The 23,421-nt window shown below is 42.1% G+C and overlaps 1 protein-coding gene across 2 annotated transcripts in view; it reads right to left on the bottom strand.

The window, feature by feature from the left end:
• Window positions 1-23,133, bottom strand: part of KLF7 (KLF transcription factor 7) — an 85,551-nt gene extending 62,418 nt beyond the window's left edge. The window contains exon 1 of one of the 2 annotated variants that reach the window (XM_036920303.2): window positions 22,613-23,133. In XM_036920303.2, the coding sequence (XP_036776198.1) occupies window positions 22,613-22,714 (102 nt within the window). In that variant the 5' untranslated portion in view covers window positions 22,715-23,133. The remainder of the gene's footprint in view (window positions 1-22,612) is intronic. The other variant, XM_036920302.2, reaches the window with a different exon arrangement.
• Between the last annotated feature and the right edge of the window lie 288 nt (window positions 23,134-23,421).

Raw genomic sequence — 23,421 nt, 5'->3', positions numbered from 1 at the left:
ATTTGAACCTGTTATCAAATATTTCCTCATTTTAATAAACATAAAAATACAAGTTTGACTAAGCCACATTCAACATTTCCCCAAACCAATGCTCTTCGAAATAGTGGTTATTGGCCCATATTCAACACCAGTATTATCAATCACTCTTCTCTTTTGTTCAAGAGTCAGAATTTGTACAAGCTTGAAAAAGGACACAGAAAGAATCAAAGCAGCAAGAGGAAGCGGAGGGAAAATAACAGCAATGGACAAAAGATGACTACCAGGCATCTCATTCCTGTGCAAAAGTCTTGGAAGCCAATAGGTCTTATCATGTGACACACCTGTAACCAGGGGGAGCTATCAAACTCTGGGCAGCAGATCAGCTCAAGGGCAAAATTGACACTTGGCCCTGCTCCCTACATGGAGCAGTGGTTTTGTCTAAAACCACCTGCTAGTGACAAACTAAAAAGAAAGATGACTAGGGGGTGAAGAAATTTACTGTGATTCAGAAATGTGAGGAGGTAGAAGACCATCTTCACCAAAAATCAGGTAATTTAGCATCTTACTTAGAATGGGGTGCCTAATCAATCTTACATCAAAAGTCCTTCAACTTTGAGCCTTTTTTATAGGTATATAAAATCAAAGGCAATGTGGCATCACGGAGGGAACATAGACCAAAGTCAGGAGGGCTTTTACCAGCTCCTCCTACATATGAGCTTTGCGGCCTCCCTCATGTCACCTCCCATTTGGTCCTTGGTTTCCCACAACCAAATCTTGCTTTTGCCAAAGGGCAGCAAGATGTGAGGAAGATGGAATTTACTATTCTGATCCCTTGTTTATAGGAGTGCCATGTGTATACATCTCTCAACTTCGGAATCTGGACTGCAGTTTCTACACAGTCTCCTAGATGAGGTCCCATGATACAAAGCCAGATGCTTGTCCTTGGGGTGCTGCGGTAGATAGGTATTGTTTCTGAGGATTCTTTACTCCAGAAGTTAACAATGCTTTTCCTGATAAATCTAGGTTAGGCTTCACAAAGTCAAATACCTACAGGAGCCAGGATGATAATATACATTACTAAAAAAGTCAAGGAATATGATATTAGGGACTAGTAGGGACTGTAGTAAACACTTTCAACAGTTTTCCTATGAAATTCCTTATTTACGGAGTGACCCAGCTGGAGGAAATCATGAATGACAGCACTTGCATTATTGTTCTGCTGAGTTACTCTTGCCCAGCGCCCTTAAATCCCTGCTCTCAGAAACAATCTCCACACAAGAACGGGCCATCTGCAGTGATGGCACCTGCAATGTCAAAGAGCCACGACAAATCTGTAAGAGCCTGGAGGTCTTGGCATCAAGCTTTACATTTCATTTTACTAAGTACAGTGACCGAACCCCCTGGCAGATTTGTCCCACAGGATAACGATCTCTGGAAGAAAGAACTCTGCTAGGATAAGCAGGCTACACCCGTTTGAACTCTTGGCCTTTCAGGGGCAGATACTGTATCTTGTACTTCTTTTAAATTAATCTAACAATTATTTACTCAGCTTCTATTTTACATCAGACATTTTGATAGAGATTTCAGAGAATTCTGTAGCTCAGTATCAGCCTACAAGGTGCCCATGAGAGAGTAGAAACAGAAGGATAGAAATATGTACAATTAAAGATAACAGGGTGTATGTGTGACTAATAACTAGAGCGAATAAAGTATTATGGCAACAGAGAGGAGGAAACCCATTCACTCTCCTGAAGAGGTCAGTGAAGGCCATGTGAAGAAATCACATTTGAGCCAGGCCCTGAAAAATGTGCAAGCTTTTGTCAAGTGGAGACAGGGAGAGATGGCATTCTAGAAAGAGCATATGACATTAGCAGTGAAATTGCTGCATGAAAGCCTCACCGTGTATTTGGGAAAGGATGAGCAGTTTAGGGGTTCTGACAAATGGGGTACATGGTATGGGGCTTGCACCCAGAGCCTAGAAAATGCCGAATATTTTTGGCTGACAATGCCTTTGCCTGAGAGAGTTTTGTTTTTTGTTTTTGGGGTTTTTTTGCTGGTTTGCCCAGGGTTTGGCTTTACCAGTATACTTATTGAACAGTAATGGCTGTTTCTCTAGATGCTCAGTGGCAATTCAGGGTAAGATTAAGAGCTCAAAAGATATAGTGATGAGGCTCAATGGTCATACTCATGCTGCCAAGTAATATTCTTCCAATGAAATGTTTAAGAAAAATCATCCAAGACATTTTCCTTTTTGAATTTACACTCCTAATTTAAAGCACATACATATACCAAACTTTAAAATGAGAACAAAAGAAGAGAGAGGTAAATATTACCAAAACAAAAAGGCTACTGAATCAAAAATTAAATTCAGCCTTGAGTTTCCTAGCAGCAGAGGCAAAAAGATCAAACAGTTAAGAAATTCTCATGATCAAATAAAGGAAATTTCAGTTCCTTAGGGATCAACTGATTTGTGTACACCAGATTTAAAGTAAGAGGATGAGAAGAAGGAAAAGAAAAGGTGGAGAAGAAGAAAGAACAAAAGGAGGAAAGATGATTAAAAAGACATATGTCCTCCTTTAAAAAAAGAAAAGGAGAATTCCCTCATTTAAAAGCCATCAAATGGCTGGTGAGGGGATCAAAGGTTCAGAGCCTGGGTATGTTTTTCTCCTTTGTAGCGTCTCTCTGTTGATGTTTTTCTGGCTTTCTAAGCAAAGAGGAAACCTCACCCATTCCTGTAGACATGCATTTATGACCACATTCTCCTGGCCAATAACCCTCAGTGGCTCCTTGAGGCACTTCTCAAGGGTGGAGTGTCAGCAGTTGGATCTGGGTATGAAGCTACTGCTGCAACGCTCAGGTTGAACACTGGCAAGTTCAGTGAGGGCTGCAGGGCGGAGCTAACTCACTAAGGACAAAATGTGCAGGCACATCTGACCTTTGGAAATCCAGCCCTGGTTGGAAGCATCCAGATTCAAAACAAAAACTTCAGGGCTGGTAAGAGAGTTGGAGGAAGCGCACTGCAAGCGCTACGACCAACCCCCACAATTCCCCCATGACTGAGGCTCACAAAATCAATAGGGCAATATTATTAACTCTGCAATATCATAAGAGAGGGCTTCACTCTCTGCCTGAGTGGAAAGTGAAGACAGGGGAGAAGGCAGCCTGGCTCCAAGGGAAAGGATGCTTCATTATAGTCTTAACTCTGGGGAGGCCACTGCCATGTAAGCTCAACACATGAGCCTGGTGTTGGGAGCCTGCCATAAAAATCCTGCCCTTGGTCAAGGACTTGTCATAATGGAAGAAAGTACAGCTAGACCAAGTAAGGTCTGGATGACAAACAGTAGCTGTTTGCTGCAGACTTCCAGAAAGTCATACAGGGGGCAACCTTACAAACTTTTACATGCATCATACAAATGTGACTCTTTCATCTGCAGCCACAAATTTTAAAGCAGCCCAGTGTTGCTAATTTTTCACTCTGTTTTCTTGGGTCACCATATGACCACTTTCAAATGTTTTCACCAGAAGAAAACACAGAGCTTTGCTCTACCTGAATGGAAATGAGACCATAAACCCGACCTCTGTGTCCCTTCTGGTTTGCCTAGGACTCCCACCCAGCTGGGTCACCACTTCTCTCTCACAGATATATGACCCAATCCCACTGCTTCTATCACCAAATCGGTGTCACCAACAAGTCTCATGCCACCCAATAAAACAAGGGCTCATTTCATATTTATCTCCGTATGAAGACAGACTTGTCTCTCCATTATCCTGCCACCACTCCTTAATAGTACTAGGAGCTGTCATTGCAGGGTTGCAAACTGGCAGACACACAAGGTAAACAAGGTAAATTTTCAGATACATCTTAATCCCCAAATCCTTTCCTCCAATCATGCAGATCAAACCCATGTTTTATCTCTGTAAAGTCATCATTGTCTTCAGCTTCTCTGATTCTGGCATTTGATTCTAGATAGAAGGTTAAATATCCCTTCCTGAAAATTACACTTACATCAATTCAATCTATTTGCTGTTAAAGAAGCATCATTCTTCCCAGAAAGGTTTTTTCCTTTAAGTACATACTAAGCCAGAATCAGATGAATATGACCTGATATATTTATTGATAGTGTTCACATCATTCCACAGGGACAATGGTAACTCGCCAATCATTCCTGGGGCAGAACTCAAGGAATGGAACAGTTATCACATCTATATATTTAAATACTGCCACCACTGATGACCATAAAGTACCTATTGCTTCTACGGATACAGACTTTGTTAGGAAGTACTGTGCAGTAACCTATCATTAAGGCCTTCAAATCTCCTGCCTGCCATGATTTGCTATGGGACATGGAAAGACCTGTTAACTTTTCCTTTTCTTTACCTCCCTCCTCAAAGGAGAAGGAATAATATAAGCCTTTCAGAAAAGAAGTTGATGTTAAAAACAAAACCTTTAAACAATGATACATTTACTCAATGCTAGCAACATAAATAGAATATGGAGTGTGACAATGTCTTTGCTAAGCAAGATTTCCCAGCTATATATACATAGCAGGGAAGTTACAAGCCTAAGAGGAACTGGAAATAAATGAAGTTCAGGTAACTAAAGGCTGTGAGTGTTCTAGGCCCAAATGTCTGCTCCATCTTAGATTCCTTTTGAGTAGTAACTGTAAACTTCTGGGAAAAAGTTTTGAGAAGAACATTTTGAGGAAGTATTTCATAAAAATACTGTGGTATGAATAGGAAAATCCAACTATTTAAAATGTGACTGGGAAAGTCACTGAGGAAGTATTCTCTCCTGGCACCTGTTCTTTTCCTTGTATTCCAATAACAATGCATTCTTCCACATACATTTATCAATCTGCTGGGTCTACTTCTAGACTCTAAACTCCATGACAGCAGAGGCAATATCTGTCTGAATCACTATCACATCCTCAGCACCTAGCTCAGTGCCTGGCACATTGAAAGCTCTCAAAAAAGGAGATGAGGAGGAAGGGAAGGGACAAGAAGACTTACATAAATGAATGAAAGAAAAGGCAAACAGGAGAGTGACATCACCAAGATGGCAACATAGGTGGTTCCTGACTTCACTCCCCTGACAAGAAGAGCAACTAACAACTATTCACGGGCAAGGCGCTGCTGAGAGAATCCTAAAGAAAGAAACAAAACCAAACAAACAAAAATCGCAAAAGATAAGTATAGCTACAAAATTAAGCATTTTCTACTTCTCAATAATCCTGATGGTTTATTATGGACAAATGTGACTATTCCAAAGCCTTTATCCCTGGTTGGTGGATGATGAACTCATGACTACCAAGGTCCAGTTGACTTCAGGGGGTTTCGCTCTCTGCCCGAGTGGAGAGTGAGGATGGGGGAGAGGCAGGCTGGATCCAAGGGAAAGGATGCTCCATTATGGTCTTAACTCTGGGGAGGCCACTGACATGTAAGCTCAACAGAGAAACCTGGTTTTGAGAGCCTGCCATAAAAATGCTGCCCTTGGTCAAGGACTTGTGTTAATGGAAGGAAGTACAGGCAGGCCAAGCAAGGTCTGGGTGGCAAAGAGTAGCTGTTCGGTGTAGACTTCCAAAAAGCCACACTGGGGGCTAACCTAACGCAAGATTTTGCAGCATCATTTGAATGTGACACTCTTTCATCTGCAGGCTCCTCCTCCCCCGAACTGCCAACAAGTATATATATCCTTTTATTTGAAATGTCATGCATATAATATATATATATAGCATATACATAGTTATACATATATAGATAGGCATGTATAGTTACACATAACAGCATATGTAATAGATATTCTGATTCCTTCTTTTTCTCTTTTACACAGAAGATACTTGGTTTTTCGTTCTCATAGCTGAGAGGCCCCAGGTGCAAAGAAGCTGAGGTGGGAGAGGCCCAGATTCCTCTGGCTCCCTGCTCTACTCCCTGCCTACAGGTCCCTTCACCCTGTGAGGGCTCCCCCCCCTACCTTTCCAGGTGATCCTTCCTACCACACCCACCCCACTCCCTCAGAGCAGGTGCCTCAAAATCAAGTAAGTCATCTGACAGCTGTATAAGAAGAGGTGATCACTGGGGGAAGTTGGGAGAAGGAGGCATGGGAGTCTGTGTGTTTTTTGCAACTTATTGTGAGTCTATAATTATTTTAAAATAAAAAAATGTTTTTAAAATGAAGTAAGTCAGTGCTTGATGGGGTAAGCCACAGTGGAGGAACCCCAAATGAGAAGAGGAGGAGTAACTGATGATGACAAAGCTTCCCTGTAACATTACGCCCTGACCTCTGCCACTGCCATAGTGTTTGCTGGCCACGGCTGGGGCATCAGCTGTTTCTTGAAACGTTTTAGGACAGGTTTGATTTTTTTTAAAGAACTAAACAACATTTTCCAACAAAGGTATTTATTATAAATTTGGAAACGTTACCACTGGATCCAAAGCATTTTATGTGTGTTTTTTTAAACAGTTGAGTGAATTTCTATCCTCTTTCAAAAAATGAAAACTAAGCCTTGAAAGTACATAAATATTTAAACTTGCAAAAAAAAGGTATGGCTCTCCAGATGGGGAGTCCATCCAATTCATGATCTCAAGCAGTTTATGGCCACACTTCCCTGCAATTCACACTGATGGCAGAAACCCAGCTGCATACTCAAGTGTTTTCTCGAATTCTTAATCCCAGAATCAAATTTCTCATGTGGGTGGTTGAAGCAAAGGTATGTCCTGACAAATCCTTACAGAAGTGGGTCGAGAGGCTGACATTCTTGTCCCTCTCCATCTACACTTCTTGTAATTCTGGAGCCAGAGCAAACAGGAAGCTGAAAACTTCAGGGATCCTATCCAATCCAACTGTGTCTATGATCTGACCCAGGCAGATACAGCAAGAGAGGGCTGTACCAAGCCACCACACTGGTAGCTCCCCAGGGCCATCCTATATGCAAACTTTAACTTCCAATGTATATTTAAAGACAGAGCTATTCCACCCCCAGAAAGTGATGGGCTAAAACCCTGGTGGCACTCTCACAGTGATCCAGCTGTGCCCTCATTTATTGCAGTGTTCCAGGTGAGGCACTATGAGAGTGGACCTTTGGACCTGACGCTCTGGGCTCCCAAATCCTTGTCAATATGGTACCTCTCTTAAACAGCATGGAGATCTCAGCATCCTTAGTCAAGGAGTTCATGGAGCTAGACCAACACAGTCAGAGTGGCCCTCATGTCAGAGAGATCAACCTCCCGTTATCTATAGTCACCTCCTATCTGGGTTGTCCTGGGCTGAGATAAAGAGTCCATGTCCCAGAAAGCACACGTGCTTCTCTGTCACTCCAGTCCCCATGTGGAACAAGGTGGGCTTCCCTGAAAGTCAGGCTGAGAGGTCCTGGTAAATCTCATGTTTCCTATACAGGTAAGTTCCCACCTTTATGTCACCTAACGACACGTGACAGTATATTGTTAATGAGTCATTTTAGCCACACAGACTTTCACTTCAGGGTTCTCACTTCTACACAAAACCTAAATTCCTTCATTCATGGGTACCAACACACACACAAATGCACACAATATTTTCATGAGTGTGGTAAAAAAGTTTTTTAATTTTTCTAAAAATATAAGCCAAATGTATTATCTTTATCCAGAAGTTTTAAAATACCATACATTATGACTTAGGTTTACTTTCCCAAAATTTATTTAAAAGCTAACAAACACACCCCAATCAAAATTGTAAAGTTTGATGTCTCCATTTTTAGATAGCCATGAGTAAGGCACACGTAACAACCCATTTAAACAAATAAAAAGCCACCACATTTCTGCTCAGAAAACTGATTAGAAATCAAAGCAGGAAGAGAGCCAACAAGAAGTACTAGTGTAAGGCTTGAAACAAAAGCTTCCCCTACCACTGAACAGAACACAGTGACACTGGATGCATGTGACAGTTTACAAATCACTTTCATATCCATATATCTATCATTTGATTATAACAATCCTATTATTATAATTCCCACATTGCAGATGGGACATGCACCTTAGCAATTTGCCCTGGTTTATACTTATAAAGTCAGGACTAAATTCCAGGTTTTCTGACTCCAAATCCATTGAATTTTCTACCACCCCAGTATTTCTCAAATGTCAGTTTCATTCCTCCTTCATGTGTTCTTACCAAATCAGCATTCCATCTCTACAATCACTTCCCTGTTATTTCCATTTTTTAATTGCCTCACTAAGGCATTACCTATTAAGGCTGCATATATCATAAAATACTTTTCCTGTAAATGTCCATCACTAAAAGACAATCATAAAATTAAAAACAAAACAAAAATGATATTACTAACTTTCAGCTGGATATTTGCCTGTCAAAAGCTCTGGGTCTGAGATCTGCTCTCCCTTTATTAAAAAAGTAAAAAAAATAAAGAAAGAAAGAAGACAGAGGAGGAGGAGGATGGGGCAAGGAAAGATTATCAAGCCTTTAGGGTTAAAGACATACTACTACAAAGCTGGGCCTTTCTCCTTGAGTTAGTCAGAAGGATTGAAAAACACAAAAAACCTGAAAGGGGAGTAATATTTCCTCCCAAGGTGATTCTGCTATTTAATACTTTGTTCGTGAAGCCTGTGGAGTGCAGCCCGTCCTTTGAGAATCATTGCCCTGAGCCACACTGCACCATGCCTGTGCTAACATGTGAATGCATTTAAAATATTGAAAAGGGGCTCACGATTCTTGAAGGTCCAATACTGGCTTGGACTTAAATAATGACCTTTAAAGCTCAGGAAGGTTATCAACAAATTGAGAAAGAGGAGGAAGGACTGCAATGTCTAATGGTCCTCAGGTTCTCCTATTTGTAAAAATCCTAGCTTCAATGAACAGAGAGCATGAAAAAGACATCATGGATGCAAAAGCATGAGGAAAAAGTGAGTGGACAGGCAAATCTTGGGTAGGACAACAAATGGTTTGCATTCTGTGTCGCTTTCACAGAAAAACTGTGCAATGACATTTTAAGTCCACATAATGTCTGCCTTTCTTTATTTCTCTCTCTCTTTCTTCCTAGAAATGTTATTTCAGAAATAGTTTAATAGTAGCTAATTCACATAGTAAAATGAACAGTTATTACCTTTAAAAAATAATTAATATGTATCTTAACAAGATAATAACTCTGGACCTTTACTTAACACGCAGATGTTTTTAAAAAGAAAAAGTAATTGGAGATTGAAGAAAAGAAAGAGAAACACCCAGCATCAAATAATTCAAAGGAACAGCTTTTTTTAAAATAGGAAAAGAATGACTCTGAAAATCACCATCTGGTCAACCTAAATGATATCCTTATTAATATAAGGGAGCCAATATAAAATAATCTTTTTTTTTTTTAAACACCCCTAATGTAGACTAGCATCCTGAAAGCATTAGGAAATGAAGGCCAAGTGCCTCGCTGGCAGTAGATGAGTGCCAAGGGTAGGAAGAAAGCAAATTACTTGATTCTCAGGAAAGTGCTTGAGTATAATGCCCTGGAGTTCTTCACACAAAAAGCATCACTTCCTTAGTGAAACAAGTCATATAAAATCCACTTCCACAAAAAATAAGCAGTTAAAGTGGTTAGTAGGATTCTGTACAACATGCTTCAAATGTCAGACTGAGACACGTCAAAACTGGCTACATGCTTATCTTCCACAAAAAGGAGTTCTCCTACCCCCTGACCAGTTGAGTCTGCAGGAGCGAGTGACAAAAGAAACCGTGACAATAGCAGTCATCTGTTACTGAGCGTTGTCTGACCAAAACAACTTTTTGTTCGGTATCGTCCCATTTGACTCCCATTTAGACCAAGAAGAGGCTGAATGCTCAGGAAACTTACAGTCATTTTCCAAATTGGAAAACGTTGCAAATACCAATAAGGAATGAACATGATCTGGAGCAACTGCTCAGCCCAGGCAGGGAGAGGGGTAAAACAGATGGTCTTTTCCATCCCAGATTTCGATGATCTACAACAGAACCTGGAAGACTAGGAGAAATTGAGATGCAATTTGGAAGCTGCTTTACAAAATAGAATCCCAAATAAAGACATTCAACAAGGCACAGAAAGCTAAAAAGAAATGAAAATGGACTCTAGGTGAGAGTAGAAGCAAGCTTGAAACTATGATGGAGAAATAAAGGTTATCCCCAAATCACAGCGTTTTGGAGGGAAGGCGCCATGGGAAGCTACCAGACTGTGGGTTACTTATCAAAATGCATGCTCACCAGGTCAGAGATCAGAAATGTGGTGAGGTGAACATAGGGGGGACAAGGTTAATTGAAAAGTGCATGACCAGTCTAAAAACATTCAAATTAAAAAGAAAGCTGAAGTATGTATGCTGGCCAAATAAAACACCCCTTCAAGCCAGTTCAGCCTGGGGACTTCCTGTCTCTCTCTCTGGTAATCTAACTGTTCTTAACTCTACCCAACAGTACACACATGAGGAAACTGAGGACCAGAGAAGACACCCCCTTTGATGGTAAGCACAGAACAGTGGGTATATGTAGCAGAGCCAAAATACTAGCATTGTGTTACACACTGAGATGATGTTGAATATAAAAATTAAATGACACTGAGGCAAAACGCCTTTGGTTCAGGTATACTAAGTTCACATGACTTACTCCTTTAGAGAACAAATTAAATTATCTAGTTAAAAACAAAGCTACTGAGAACTAGGGAAGAAGTATGTAGAGAGGATGTGCTTTTAAGAAAAGGTAAAAAAAAAAAAAACACCTAAGTAACCAGAGTCAGATATTCAATTTTTCAAAAACAATAGTTAAATTTGTCACAATGGCCCTGAATAAGATATGACAAATGGAGCTCCTGACTTCCATTTTCCAGGCAGGAAAAGTGAGGTAGGTACTTAGAACCCTCACTGTTTGTTAAAATGCTTGTTTAAAATAAGGTTCCAGGTTCCTTCAAGGTACTCCTCAAAGACCAAGGTAACAGAAATCCTTTCCATTCCTGGGTACTGGTTAATTAATTTTTTTAAATTGGATAAACTTTAGTCTTTTTTTTAAAAGCGAAAATTCCAGGGGAAAAAAAAACTCATTGAGATATATTAAGAAGTGTGAACTCTTCCCAGGAAATCCATGAAGTGGAGAGAAGGATGAGAAAATCCCCCCCTGGGACAGCTGGAAGCCAACCAGACAAAGAACTGGAACTGTTCTTCCAGGGAGCCCCCTCTCCTAACATTCAGGGGCTTTCCTTCCCTGGTTTCTATGTATTTAAGAAAACACAAATACACACTCCTCAGGAGAAGAGTATACAGTCTGCACACAGGGCTGGTAACTCTGAAATAAATCTCTCCAAAGGTGCTGGACTGAATCTTCAATATGAGGAAATAATCTTTGAGTTTTATAGCAGTGTGCCCATGATTCTTCCCCCTCCCCCATAAAATCCCACCATGAACAACCGAAGCAAATTATTGCTTTTCAGAGGCCAATTCAAAAACACCCTACTTTATCACAGAAAAAATATTCCTTGTGTATGGGAGTGCTTCCATTATGTCTTATTTGAAGGAGGAAAATGAAATAAAAATCCTATCTGAGATATTTATAGATCTCATAAAACCTGATTCACTCTCATAAGCTGCTATAAGCTCAGTCATCAGGTAAGGCAGAAATGGCAGGTGTAGTAACCAGCACTGTATTATGTTATATATGCCTAATTCTGGCTCTAAAAAAAAAAAAAAAAACCCACATGCTGGAAAAACTTAAGAGAAGTAAGTCATAAGTAAGACTGGAGAGAAAAAAAGGAGACCAAGTTGGACATCTGCATAAGCAGACCAATCAAATCCCAAATACATCAAACTAGGCTGTTTCTGGGGGCAATGGGTATTGCTAGTTTTTCCCCAGTTCTAAGCACAAGTGACTTCACAAGAGCTTCTCCTGTGGGATGGGAAGGAATACCGTGTCCCATGCCTAGCACTCTCCCTTGCTCCACCTTCCATCACCTTCTCTCAGACACTGCAGAATCACTGAGATCTTAGAACAATGATCCTTTTTAGAAAAAGAGCATTGTGCCACTTTGCACTGTCATTGAGGAAAGAAAGAATAGTTGAAAATGGGAAAGGAAAGAATATTTGTTGAGCAGCTGCTATGTACCAGACCTGGGCCACGGAGCCAACATGGCTGTCGTTGGGTAGGCATTAACTCCATTCCACACAAGGTGGAATGTGACTCAGACATTCAGTGACTCTCAAGGTTCCAGCTTTGTCTTATTTCAAAACCTCCATGTAATATGACTCCTACAAGAAACTGTGACAATAAAGAGATCTAGCACAGTCCAGTCCTTTTACAGATAAGAAAACCAAGGCCCAGAGAGAGGACAGACCAGAGCATTGTTGAAATACATACAGGTCCACTGGTTGCCAGGTCATGGCCTCTGGTTTCTGTCCTGGTATCTCCTGCCTAACTAGGAGTCATTGTGAATGTAAAAATCCAGAGTGTTGAGCAAACTGCCTGGGTTTGGACCCTGGTTCCACCACTTGCAAGTTGTGTGACTTTAGGCAATACCTCTAACCTCAATGTCTACATCTATAAAATGGGGATATGCAGAATACATATCTCCTACTGTTGTTAAGAAGATTAATTGAAGTGCTAAATATTCAGTGCTCACATGAGATCATCTTTAGGAAGTATTTGATATATACTAGATATTATTATGATGCTTACTATGGTGATAGAAGAACAGCCAAGTAGAAAGAGGGAAGAGGAAAGTGTATTCCACCACTGATTTTGCAACTCATTTACTTTGCAGCCACAATAAGACAACTTGCTTCATCTTCCTCTGCCCCAGTTTTCTCACCTCTGAGTGGGAAATTCTGTAACATCTGCCTGCTTTGTAGGTTACAAAAAGAATGTGCCAATGACAAGAGATCATGAGCAAAACATCCCGAGCCCTTCAGAACAAATGCTCAATATGGGTATCTGTTAGACTCTTAAAAGCAAACATGAAAATCCCCACTGTGGAGGAAATCATCTCTCAGTCCATATTAAAGAAAGCAAGAACCTTGATATACAGAGGCAAATGCACAGGTGAGGGCTGAACAATCTTGGAACCCAAAGGTGAAGCCAGTGACTCAGTTTGAGATGGAGCAGCATCTCAAATAGCTGCCCGGAGAATCAGTTATGCAGGGCTTCCTCACAGAAGACATCCTTCACTACCACAAAAAGGAACTATGCTCTATCAACAGGGTCTATAGTGGCCATATGAACAAACACCACAAATTCAAAAGGTAGGGGTGGGGGAATCAATTTCTATGCCTTTGTGTGCTGAGCATATTTGCTGCCTTTCCAAAAATAAGAGCCAGCACTATGACCACTCCATTGAATTCCTGGTAACTCAGTTCTGGAAGGTGACACAGGGTCAGGAGCAGGCAGGCACTCCTTTGCAAAGCAATTGCTTCACGGCTAATTGCCATCTTCACAGCTGGGTTGAGCTTTCCAAAAGGTATGCTTCCACCCTAAGCTCTGAGCTCCTCTCATGATGTCCTTTCTTGCCAACTATACCCCCATCAAAGTCAGTTTATAGATGAAAGGATGAAGCTATGGTACATACATTTTTGCAAACATCACAGTTTGAAATAGAGGCAATTCAAAGGCTTCTTTGTGAAAATCACCACATGCCCTTGGTCACTGCCACAAGAGCTAAGCCTTCTTCGGATGGGGAAAGCGGCCTCCTTGCCTGAATGTCCTCAGCAGCAATTCTTCCACAGTTTATTTTTGCTCCTCTTACGAGAAACATGGGTCCTTTGAAATTCTTTATAAACAGAGTCTACTTCCAAATAGTGAAGTCAGTAGAAATATGGAACGCTGCTACCTAATGTCTATCTGGCATCATCCAAGGGACGTTCATGCTCACATCCATCCCTTTAAAAACCACACAGCACGCCGAGAGGTGAGTGGAAAATCATGGTTGAGGGCCTGCCGAGAATGCCTTATTTGAAGCACAGTGTGGCTGGAGTTTATGCCCAACACCACAAAGGTACCAGAAATGGAATTTGACCAGGTTAAGCAAACCTCTACTGGGACATCAAAAAGGTGAGCCAAATGGTACTGCATCAGACATTGTAGAGTGAGGAAAAGCAAAAAGAGGAAGATGTAACAACACTTGGCAGTCATTATTAACCAATGCACTGCATGCTGTACACCTACTAATGCTGTCCTGCTTTATTAGAAGCCTCTGCTACACTTAGATTCCAAGTTACGTAATAAATGAAACATTTCCATATAAGGAATAGGCACCTGCCACTCTGCTATATCTGATATTAATCCTCTACACATTAATGGCTCAAAGCCTTGGCTACATCCTGGACTCACCTGGAAGATTTAAGAAACACTAATGCCTGGGTTCCACCCAAAGGGGTACTGATTTAACTATTCATCCACCATCGAGAGCCATTACTGCAGACATAGTCAAATCTTAAGTCACAGAACCATCATAGTCTCATATTTGTTGAATGCCTACTGTATGCAAGGCTCTCTATGACCCTGAAGGGCTACACAGTAAGAGTTTATCAAAATTAAAACCGAGGCATCAACTCTGCTCTAAATCATACAACTTAACTGGAAAAGTAACAGGAAGAACAGAATAAAGGGAAAACCACACTACAAGACAAAACTGAAAAGCATCTGAGGAAGTAAAAAGTTCTACACAAGAGTGTAGAAATAGTAGCAATTACTGTTGGTTGAGGGAAAGGGGGTGGTTTCCTGGAAGATGTGGCAATGATCTGAAAGTTAAAGGATGGGCAGAATTTGGACAAAAAGAACCAGAGGGGTGGAGGGCAGAAGAAGGAACGGACTGAAGGAGCAACATGAATAAAGGCAGAAGCAGGAAAAGCACAGTCATCCATGTTGGATGGTGTTTACTATACAGGAAAGGAAACCTGTGACTATTACCTAGACCTAACCTTCGAACATCTTGACTCTTAGAAGTTTGGCGTCATCTTATGTGTAATAAGGAGCCATCTATAGTTTGAATACATGGTCATGAGGGTAGCAAGTCAGCACAGGGGAGGTGACAGGGGCTGCCCGAGGGCAATGGCAGAAGGAATGTGGTAAAGTACTGTGGGAGCCAAATCCGTGGGATTTTTCAACTGATTAGATTCAAGGGAAAGAGAGGAGCCAAAGACGCCTGGGGCTTCAAACCCAGGTCCCGGGAAGAAGGCTGTATCAATAAAAGAAATAGGGAAGCTGGGAAACGAAGGAAAGAAGTTGAGGTGTTCGAGTTTGAGGACATTTCTGCTAAGATGATCATGGGACAATCCTAAAAGCCTTGACTGTCAATCCCATGTTTCCACATCAAGAATGGGGGCCTGAATCTCAGGAAAATAACTGGATTTGTAGATGAAGATTAGAGCTTTGAGGAAATAAATTAGTTTCCATATGGGAAGGAAATTTCAGTTTCTGAGATCTTAGAGGTGAAACAAACCTGAGATGAGTTCCAACAGAGAATTTTCACATCATAAATACCAGAGATTGGGTAGCGAAGGGCAAAAAGTCACTGGGTAAGGGAGTGGAGAGTACCCTACACCTTTCCTTTCCTCCTGAGGGATATTGTGAAATTAGGCCTGCTGTGGACACCTGCCCCAAAAGTCTTTCTTCCCAACTGCTTATCTCAATAAGAGGTATTTTTTGTTTAATTTGTAAGGCAACCTTACTGCCTATCTAACCCTCTCAAGACATTTTTAAAAACACTTTTAAAAACGTTTTCTGAATGCATATGTAATTGCTGTTAGAGTTTCATGCAGTCCCTCGTTGGCGAAGTGTCGGGAGACAAAGCCATTCCACGTCTGATGCTTTCTCCATGAAGCCCCACTCCTCCCACCCAGTCAACTTCAAGGTACTCTCTTCATTCCCACTGTTTGTCATCATTTAAGTGACAGTACTTTTAAAAATAAGACTAGAGTTGTAACTGGGGGCTTCTGTTTTGTTTTTCTTTTTCAGTACAGTATACATTTTCCAGTTCATCACATATCATTCAAAGTAGAAAAGGGATTAAATTACACACATAAGCCTTCCCCAAGATATTCAACAGCTTGGTTTAGGTCCCAGACAACTCCAAAATTCCATGTTCTAATACTGTTCAGAGTAGAAAGGGAATTTTCTTGCCTCCCTTTCAAGGGAGAGAGGGAACAAGAAAGGAGAAAACAGTGAGAAGTGTATTCAGATCAGGGTGATGAAAAGAAAGCAAATTGATGTGGGGGTTGAGAGCGGCCTGCACCCTGGAACCACCAAAGATGTTCCCTGCTTCATCTGGCTTTAACGATCACTTGGTCCAACCCCAGTGTTGTAGAGTTGAAGCCACCATACCCTTCCGGGATTTGAAATTCTAAGATTCTGTGCTTGTAGCTGTGGTACAAGTCCTGGAGCCTGACTTTCAATGTGACCCTCAGGAAATGTCAATAAACCCATATTCAGAAATAGGTATCGCTTATGGCTCTACATTAATTATTTTAATTACTTCTGATCATTTCCAAATGACACAGACACAGACACGGACTGCTTCCTGGCCATGACTGACATATGTATTCACACTGTATATTCATCTGCTCTGAAAGGGCCCCTGGCCCCAACAGGCCGTTAGCTAAAAGCACAACAGAACTCAGTAAATCACAAGCACATTTTATAAGCAAGGTTGTAACAAAGTGGGTAAACAGAGACAGGCACAGGTTGGTGTTCAAAAACTCACAGGACTTACAATCTCTTTTTCTTGCAACTGTGTTCTAATTTTCTTAGTACTTAATATAGGACATGCCTACTCTCTCCTACTAGAGTCACTTCATCAAAGGCCGAATCTTTATCAAATTCAACTTTGCATCACTCCAAAAATATTTTGCACATAATTAGAATTAAGGAATAAAATATTTACTATGAAACATTTTCCATATTTTAATATAAACAAAGAAAACCCCACAAGGTATGACAGAGTACCTCTACCAGCTCAGTCTGGAACGGTACACAATGAAATCAGAAATCATTCACACCTCAAGCAGGCTGATAATGGACCCAGAGTCCAAAGCTGCTGCTGCCCCTTAGCCGTAACATCTATACATCACATGTGTGGTGGGCAGGGAGGCTTGAAGTGGCTCTAATGGAGAGTGCAATGGACATAATACCCTTGGCAGGAACAAGCTCTCAGGGTCACACAGAACACTGAGAGGAAAACAAAAAGGACTCAAGACAGTAGAAATAATCCTCCCAATTAGCAGCAGAAAATTAAAGCAAAGAAGGGAAAGAGGGAATAGCAGGATCTAATCTTAGGTAAATGTGCTACTGATGGTAATATTTCTTTCTGGGACTCTTAAACTAAATTGAGTAAGGACAGTCTCCCGTGTGGATGTTCTAAACTGAGTACGAAATGTAATTGGGTGGAGGAGTGTTTTTTTAACCTGTCCATGTTGTATGTACCATTAATGATTAGATGCTGTACTTGTTACACTGGCTTTAACACAGTGAATAGTTGTAAAGCTTCTTAATCACTGTAATTCGTAACATTTGGCAATCTGAGTTAGTATGTTTCCACCTGTTTATGCTAAGCAAGTACTCAGCTGATTTGGGAAAACAAAGGGATTTATTAGTAGGCAGACTAAATCTGCACCCTTTACCCTTCTGCCACGACTCAGGTTGAGTTGGGGAGCTGTCCTAAACTTTCAGCAAATCCGAATTCCAACATAGATGTCAACCGATACAGTGAGTGAACTGGAATCACAGAGGCGTTCTCGGTATTCGCCAGTCACAGGGTCCAGCATAGGTGATAAAAACCACTTGCCTGCTACTACAAACTGCAGAGATAAGTTGGGACTGGCTAGAGTAAACTGTATTCTTCTTTCCCCAATAGGCACAGAGTAATTTAAAAAGACTGCAATGCCTCTTTATTCTCAAAAAACTAAAATACAGGAATTCTCTGAAGGGAGAAGAATCAGAAGATTTTTAAGACAACGGCTACTAAAAGTCCCATTAGGACCCTCTTTAAGCTATTCCCACTTAAGTGGAGAGGCAAACAGCCCCCACTGGCATTTATATTTAGAATGGGCTAGGGGAGAGCAAGAACCCACATTTGAGCACCGAAGGTCTCTGACATACCCATATATAAATCATTTCAGGGTGAGGCTGTCAGAGTGCATCTTCTGTTCTGCCCTTTAAATGGATTGGACCCCAACATCACATTCCCCTCAGGGTAGGGAGTGAGGGTGGGAGTTTCATGGAGAACAAAGAAGTCACCACTTCCCTTATCCCCCCACTAAAAACAGATATCTGTGTTGTAACATTCACCCACTTTAAAATACCGAACTGCAAACAGGTAGACTGAACGATAATGTTTGAGAGTCTCTAAATCTACACAGAGATATAACTATTAAAAAGAACATGGAAATTAATTAAAGAAAGGCTAAGTGTGTGATTGCATTCACATGTGCTTTCATTTGGAAAGCTACATTTATTTAGCAATTGCATCCTTACAAACAAATCTGAATAACAGGGGCAGTTCTAATTTTTTTTTTTTTATCATCTACCAAGTCAGTTTTAAATAAAAAAAAAAATATTTATGGTAACTGAAGAACACACAAATCACATACCAACAACAAAAAAAAAAACAGCTATTTTATCCTTTCAGTGTGGTTAGCAAGGCTCCTTTGTGTCTACAAATTTCCCTGGGTGGTGCTGTTGCCAAGAAATTCTAATTCATGACAAGGTTTTCTGCAAATTGGGGACAGAGACAAACCTGCAGATGCAGGGACCCTACAGTTTGCTTTGTCTTTCTGGCTGAGACAGCACCTGGTTGCTCAGGCCTGTAGAAGGCAGAGCAAAGGCAAGAGGAAGAAGCAATGTAGCTCACAGAACAAATCCCATCCCTTTTACCATGAGGCTGTTCTTGGAAGGCAACCATTTTTGTAGGTTGTCCCCTAGAGATGCCTCATACTGAAGTCCCTCGTAAAAAGTGTTTCAGCGTGCCTGAAACCAAGATGAAAATTGCAGTGTTACGGGGACACTTCAGTTCTTACAGTAGCCAAGTATGCCATTAGTTTAAAACAATGGGGGAGTGGGGGAGGAGGGAGGAATGTTCTATGATTTATTTATTTGTTTCCAGTAGCAGTGGAAAATTTTCCTCTGAGCAAAAGAGAGGCCTGAAGCTGACCCCATCTGCCAATTATGAATCAGCATTAACAATAAGCATAATTCCATAAGTTTTTTCAAGTAAACATACCATGCTCCTCAACTGCATGTAGCAAAGCTAAGTGCAAATGAGACTTAACAACATCATTACTTGATCTGCATTCATGATATAGCACACTAGGTATAAAGAATATATTCATATTCTAAAAGTCTTTGTAGCTTCAATCAAGAGTATTGTATTAAATCCTTTTATTTCCAAGTCGGCAGCGAGTCCAGAAGAAAAATCATGATTTCTTTTAACAGCAAAACTCATAAACGGGTTTTCCTTTATTCATCATTAAGTGGTATCCTATAAACTATACCAGCTTCTGTCCTACCTTTGACTTTTTCCTACTTTTACTCAGACAGCTCTTGGAAAATTTCCTGCAAGTTTCCAAAGAACTTAAGGCTGGTAGTCTTTAAGAATTGTGCGTCCGCTGAATTCCATAAAATAATAGACCACATAAGCACAGTGTAATTTACAGTTATATGACAGGCAGAGATGATGTTACTTGGGCCAACGGCTTAAGTATGCAGTCAGAGCCCAGGAATGGAGAGCTGTTAATGTAGGATGTCCATCTGGATTTTAAAAATTACACCAGCAATGATTTTCAGAGCTAGGGCTGTAAGTAGCTAAGATATCACTGCCTGAAAACCAGTGTAAAAATGAGGACCCCCATGTCAGGCAGGCCATCACAGGCTCACTGAATATTAAAGCAGGACAATTATCCCAAACCATAGTTTAAAACAGAATCCCCAAATAGTCCTTCCTCAATTTTCAAATTCACAGATGTTCTTGGTTTTATGATCCAAACCACTCTTTCTCTTAATTATTGGAATCTCTGTATTTTGCTCATCTCCTCAAGGCCAGGTATACCATTCACTTTCAGAAGAAATCTAGTAATTGCTCTTCACTTGACTTCTAAAATCTGATTACCCCAAAGCATCCAGAAACTTCCTCCTGGCTGGGATTCTTTATAGCAACCTTCTTGAGCCTCCTGGAGCAAAGGAGTCTCAAGTGAAATCATCTGATGGTTGATTTGGAACCAATAGTTTCATATAACCATCCCTCCTCCTTACACTCAGAAGCTATAAGGGAGGCAGGTAGGTGGAGGAAGGAATAGATGTAGGTTGGAGGTTTTGTTATCAGCATGAACTTAAGCATGTCACCTTTATACAGAGCAGTTGTTACTACAGCATCCAAAGCAGAAAGCTCCTTGGAGGGATATCTTGTTGAGGAGTACTTCCCCACAAGTTACATTTCAGTATGGGCTATGAGCATGCCTCTGAAATAGCTTGGCAAAGGGTTTTAAGGTGAGAGTGACTGGCAATAGGAGAGGGTTAAGGCAAGAAATGAGGAGGGAGGTGCCAGGGAGTGAAAATTCCTTGGCCAGCAAATAGAAACTAAGCTAGAGGTTCCTTGAAGAGGGTTAATGGAGAGGAGTCAGGAGAGGAGGGGAAAGAAGAGAGAAGGCTTCCGAGGAAACAATAGATCTAACACATTCCCTAATTATCAGACCAATGATGTCTCTTTCCATATCTAGACTTTCTCCTGCATGGTCTAACCAGATCTAGAAAAGCAGGTTTCCTCTGGAGAGGCCTTCCCCCAAATCAGGCTTTACTACTGTGAGAACTTGAACCAAAACAAAGTTGGGTGATTCATCAAGAGGGAACGCTGTAACAAATAAAGCCAACTTTCTTCCCTCTAACACTGCTTAACAGCTAGTCAAAAACAAGGGCTGCCTTGGGCAGGCTGACTAAATCTACAGATTCCCTCCCCTAACCTGTCTAGACAGTTGTTAATACACAACCGATTGGACACCAGTGGGCTGACAGTGAAATGAAGGCTATTTCAGAAAATGAAATTCTGGCAACATTTTGGTTTAATTAGCATGCAAAATAAACGGAGGAAAAAGATCTAGTGAGACAGGTCATGAGATAGTCTTGTCAAAGACGGAGGGAAGGATGCACTGAATAAATGCCTCACGCTGAAAAACGTGAACTGTGTGTGCACTCAGAAACAAAGTCAAACATATCCGCCAGTATCTTTGGGCAGGAATGTATGTGTGGACACAGAGACACCAGAACCGGCACCGGGAGGAAAACTCACAGCCTCTAATCAGGGAAAAACAGCAACTAGTTTAACAAAGGTACAGTCAGGATCGGCTTTGCCACTCAGCTCCTTATACCAAAAGCCAGATCTTGCTCACTAAAGCAGAACTGTTACATCCCAGCCTCAAGCTGGCAAATCCTGCTTTGGATCCTGGCAGAGGGAATTCAGCCGTTTATTAGCCTTAACAAGCTACTGTCATAGAGTGGAGAAGTTACATGAGCAGCCACACACCAGGACTCGCACAGTCCTTCCCAAGGGCAAGCAGGTTTCTCCAAGACGGACTGTGCAAGTTCACACTTCCGATGTGCAAATTCCGACTTTCTTCTTGGATGTTCCATGGTGCACACTGTGGAATTTTTGAAGAACACCGTCTCCCCTGCCCCCAACCCACCATCTTTCCTGCAGAATGTCCCCTCAGCAGCATCTAAATCCTTGCTGAGAAAACCACTGTTTCCACAACAGATCTAGCACTTTCCACTGAGCAGCACTTTCTTGATTCCACTTCACAAAGCTCAGTGAACTTGTCACCAGCCCCACTTCGCCCTCACTGGGATGCCTAGCCAACTTGGCATCGGTGCCCTTCAGCATCCTAGGAGTTCCTTAACTAGTCCTCTATGACAAAGTCAGAGGCAAGGAAGCACACACCACCCTTTGTCCGAAGTTGTGCTGTCTAACTGGAGAGGGACCTCCAAACAAAAAAGAAACAAGGACACACACAGAGGGTGTTTTCTTTCTGGAGACACTGCACTTGGGGATAGCTACAAGGCACGGTCAGCCTCGGAGAGATCCATCTTCCTGTCCTCCTCCTGGATATCCTTGAATACCTTTTGTCACTGGGCTCCTCTCCCTCCTGCCCCACGTTCTAATCTCAAAATCAAGTTCCCATTCTTTATTGACACTCGCTAATTACTGGGAAAACACTCCACTTTGCTCCGGCCCCCTCCACCCCCCATCAGACGGTCGTCAGCACCAGTTGAAAGAGATGAACCTGATTTAAGGAAGCAAGTAGGTAGAGCTTGTGCATGTAGGGGCGCGCTGTCCTGTCAGCGATGGCTCCTAAAGCCACCGAATCCCTTCCCACCCGGCTCCTCCGAACCCCAGAAGTTCGGACAGGGAGCCCGACAACGTGTGCGCAAGGATGTGTGCTGGTGACTGAAACGCACGCAGCTCGGCCGGCTGCTCAGCTCGGCACACCAAGGGGTTAGCGGGTGGGTGGAGAGGTAAGCGCAGATGACTGTTTCCGAAAACATTTTAAAGAACAAACACGCCAGAAAGGGTGAAAAAATAAAACAACAGAAAATTCAACCCCGAGCCCACACCAACGCAGCCCCTGCGTCTCCGCCGCCACCACACGATTTACACAAGTAATTTAAATCATTCACCTGCTGCCAGGTCTCCTCCAGGGATGGCAAAGCTGAGAAGTAGCCGGTGTCGTGGACAAGTTGTAGCTCCTGGAATATACTATAACTAGCCAACACGTCCATGCTGCTGCTGCCGGGCAAAACGGGAGGAGAAACCCTCCCCCGAACACAGTTGGGTCTGTTTGTTTGTCAGTCTGTCTGGCTCACCCCCCAAGAAGGCAGACATCCAGTGGCCCTTTTGTTTTGTTTTGTTTCAGTCAACTAAAAAGGAAAAAAAAATCAATGCAGGAGAGAGGGAGAAAGGAGGTGAGAGAGGAAAGAGTGAGTGGGGTGGATGGAGAGAGGCATCCAGCGTGTACAAGTGCAGACGGCTGCCCGGAAAAGGGGACTTCTCCACGGGAGCAACAATTCCCTTCCAGGGCTCTAATCACTCCAGCTCGTGGATCAGGAAGGGGGATGCAAACTCACTGACACGAAGCTGCCATCTATTTCTGCAGCGCTGTTCGCTCCTAATGCAATCTTTGCTCTTTATTTTGGGAGGTTGCATTTTTTTTTCTCGCGATCGCTTCCCTCCCCCCTCTTCCCTTCCCTCCCCAACCCCCACCGCATCCTCGCTAGTTTGTAGTCTCTCCCCCCTCCTCCTTTTCTCCTCCTCCTCCTCCTGCTCTTCCCCTCCCCAAACTCCCTCCCTCCGCCCGCCTCTCCGCGCAGCCGTGGGATCTCGGAGGAGGGCGGCCATTAGGCCGCGTGTGACCATGTAAGGTAAACAGGGGGCTCATGAAGTCACTGAGGACCAATGGGGAGCGCGGAGCGAGGCCTGGGGCGGGCCT

Source organism: Manis pentadactyla, chromosome 6 (assembly GCF_030020395.1).
Source record: "Manis pentadactyla isolate mManPen7 chromosome 6, mManPen7.hap1, whole genome shotgun sequence".
Taxonomy (NCBI): domain Eukaryota; kingdom Metazoa; phylum Chordata; class Mammalia; order Pholidota; family Manidae; genus Manis; species Manis pentadactyla.
This window is presented reverse-complemented; position numbering and strand designations above follow the sequence as displayed.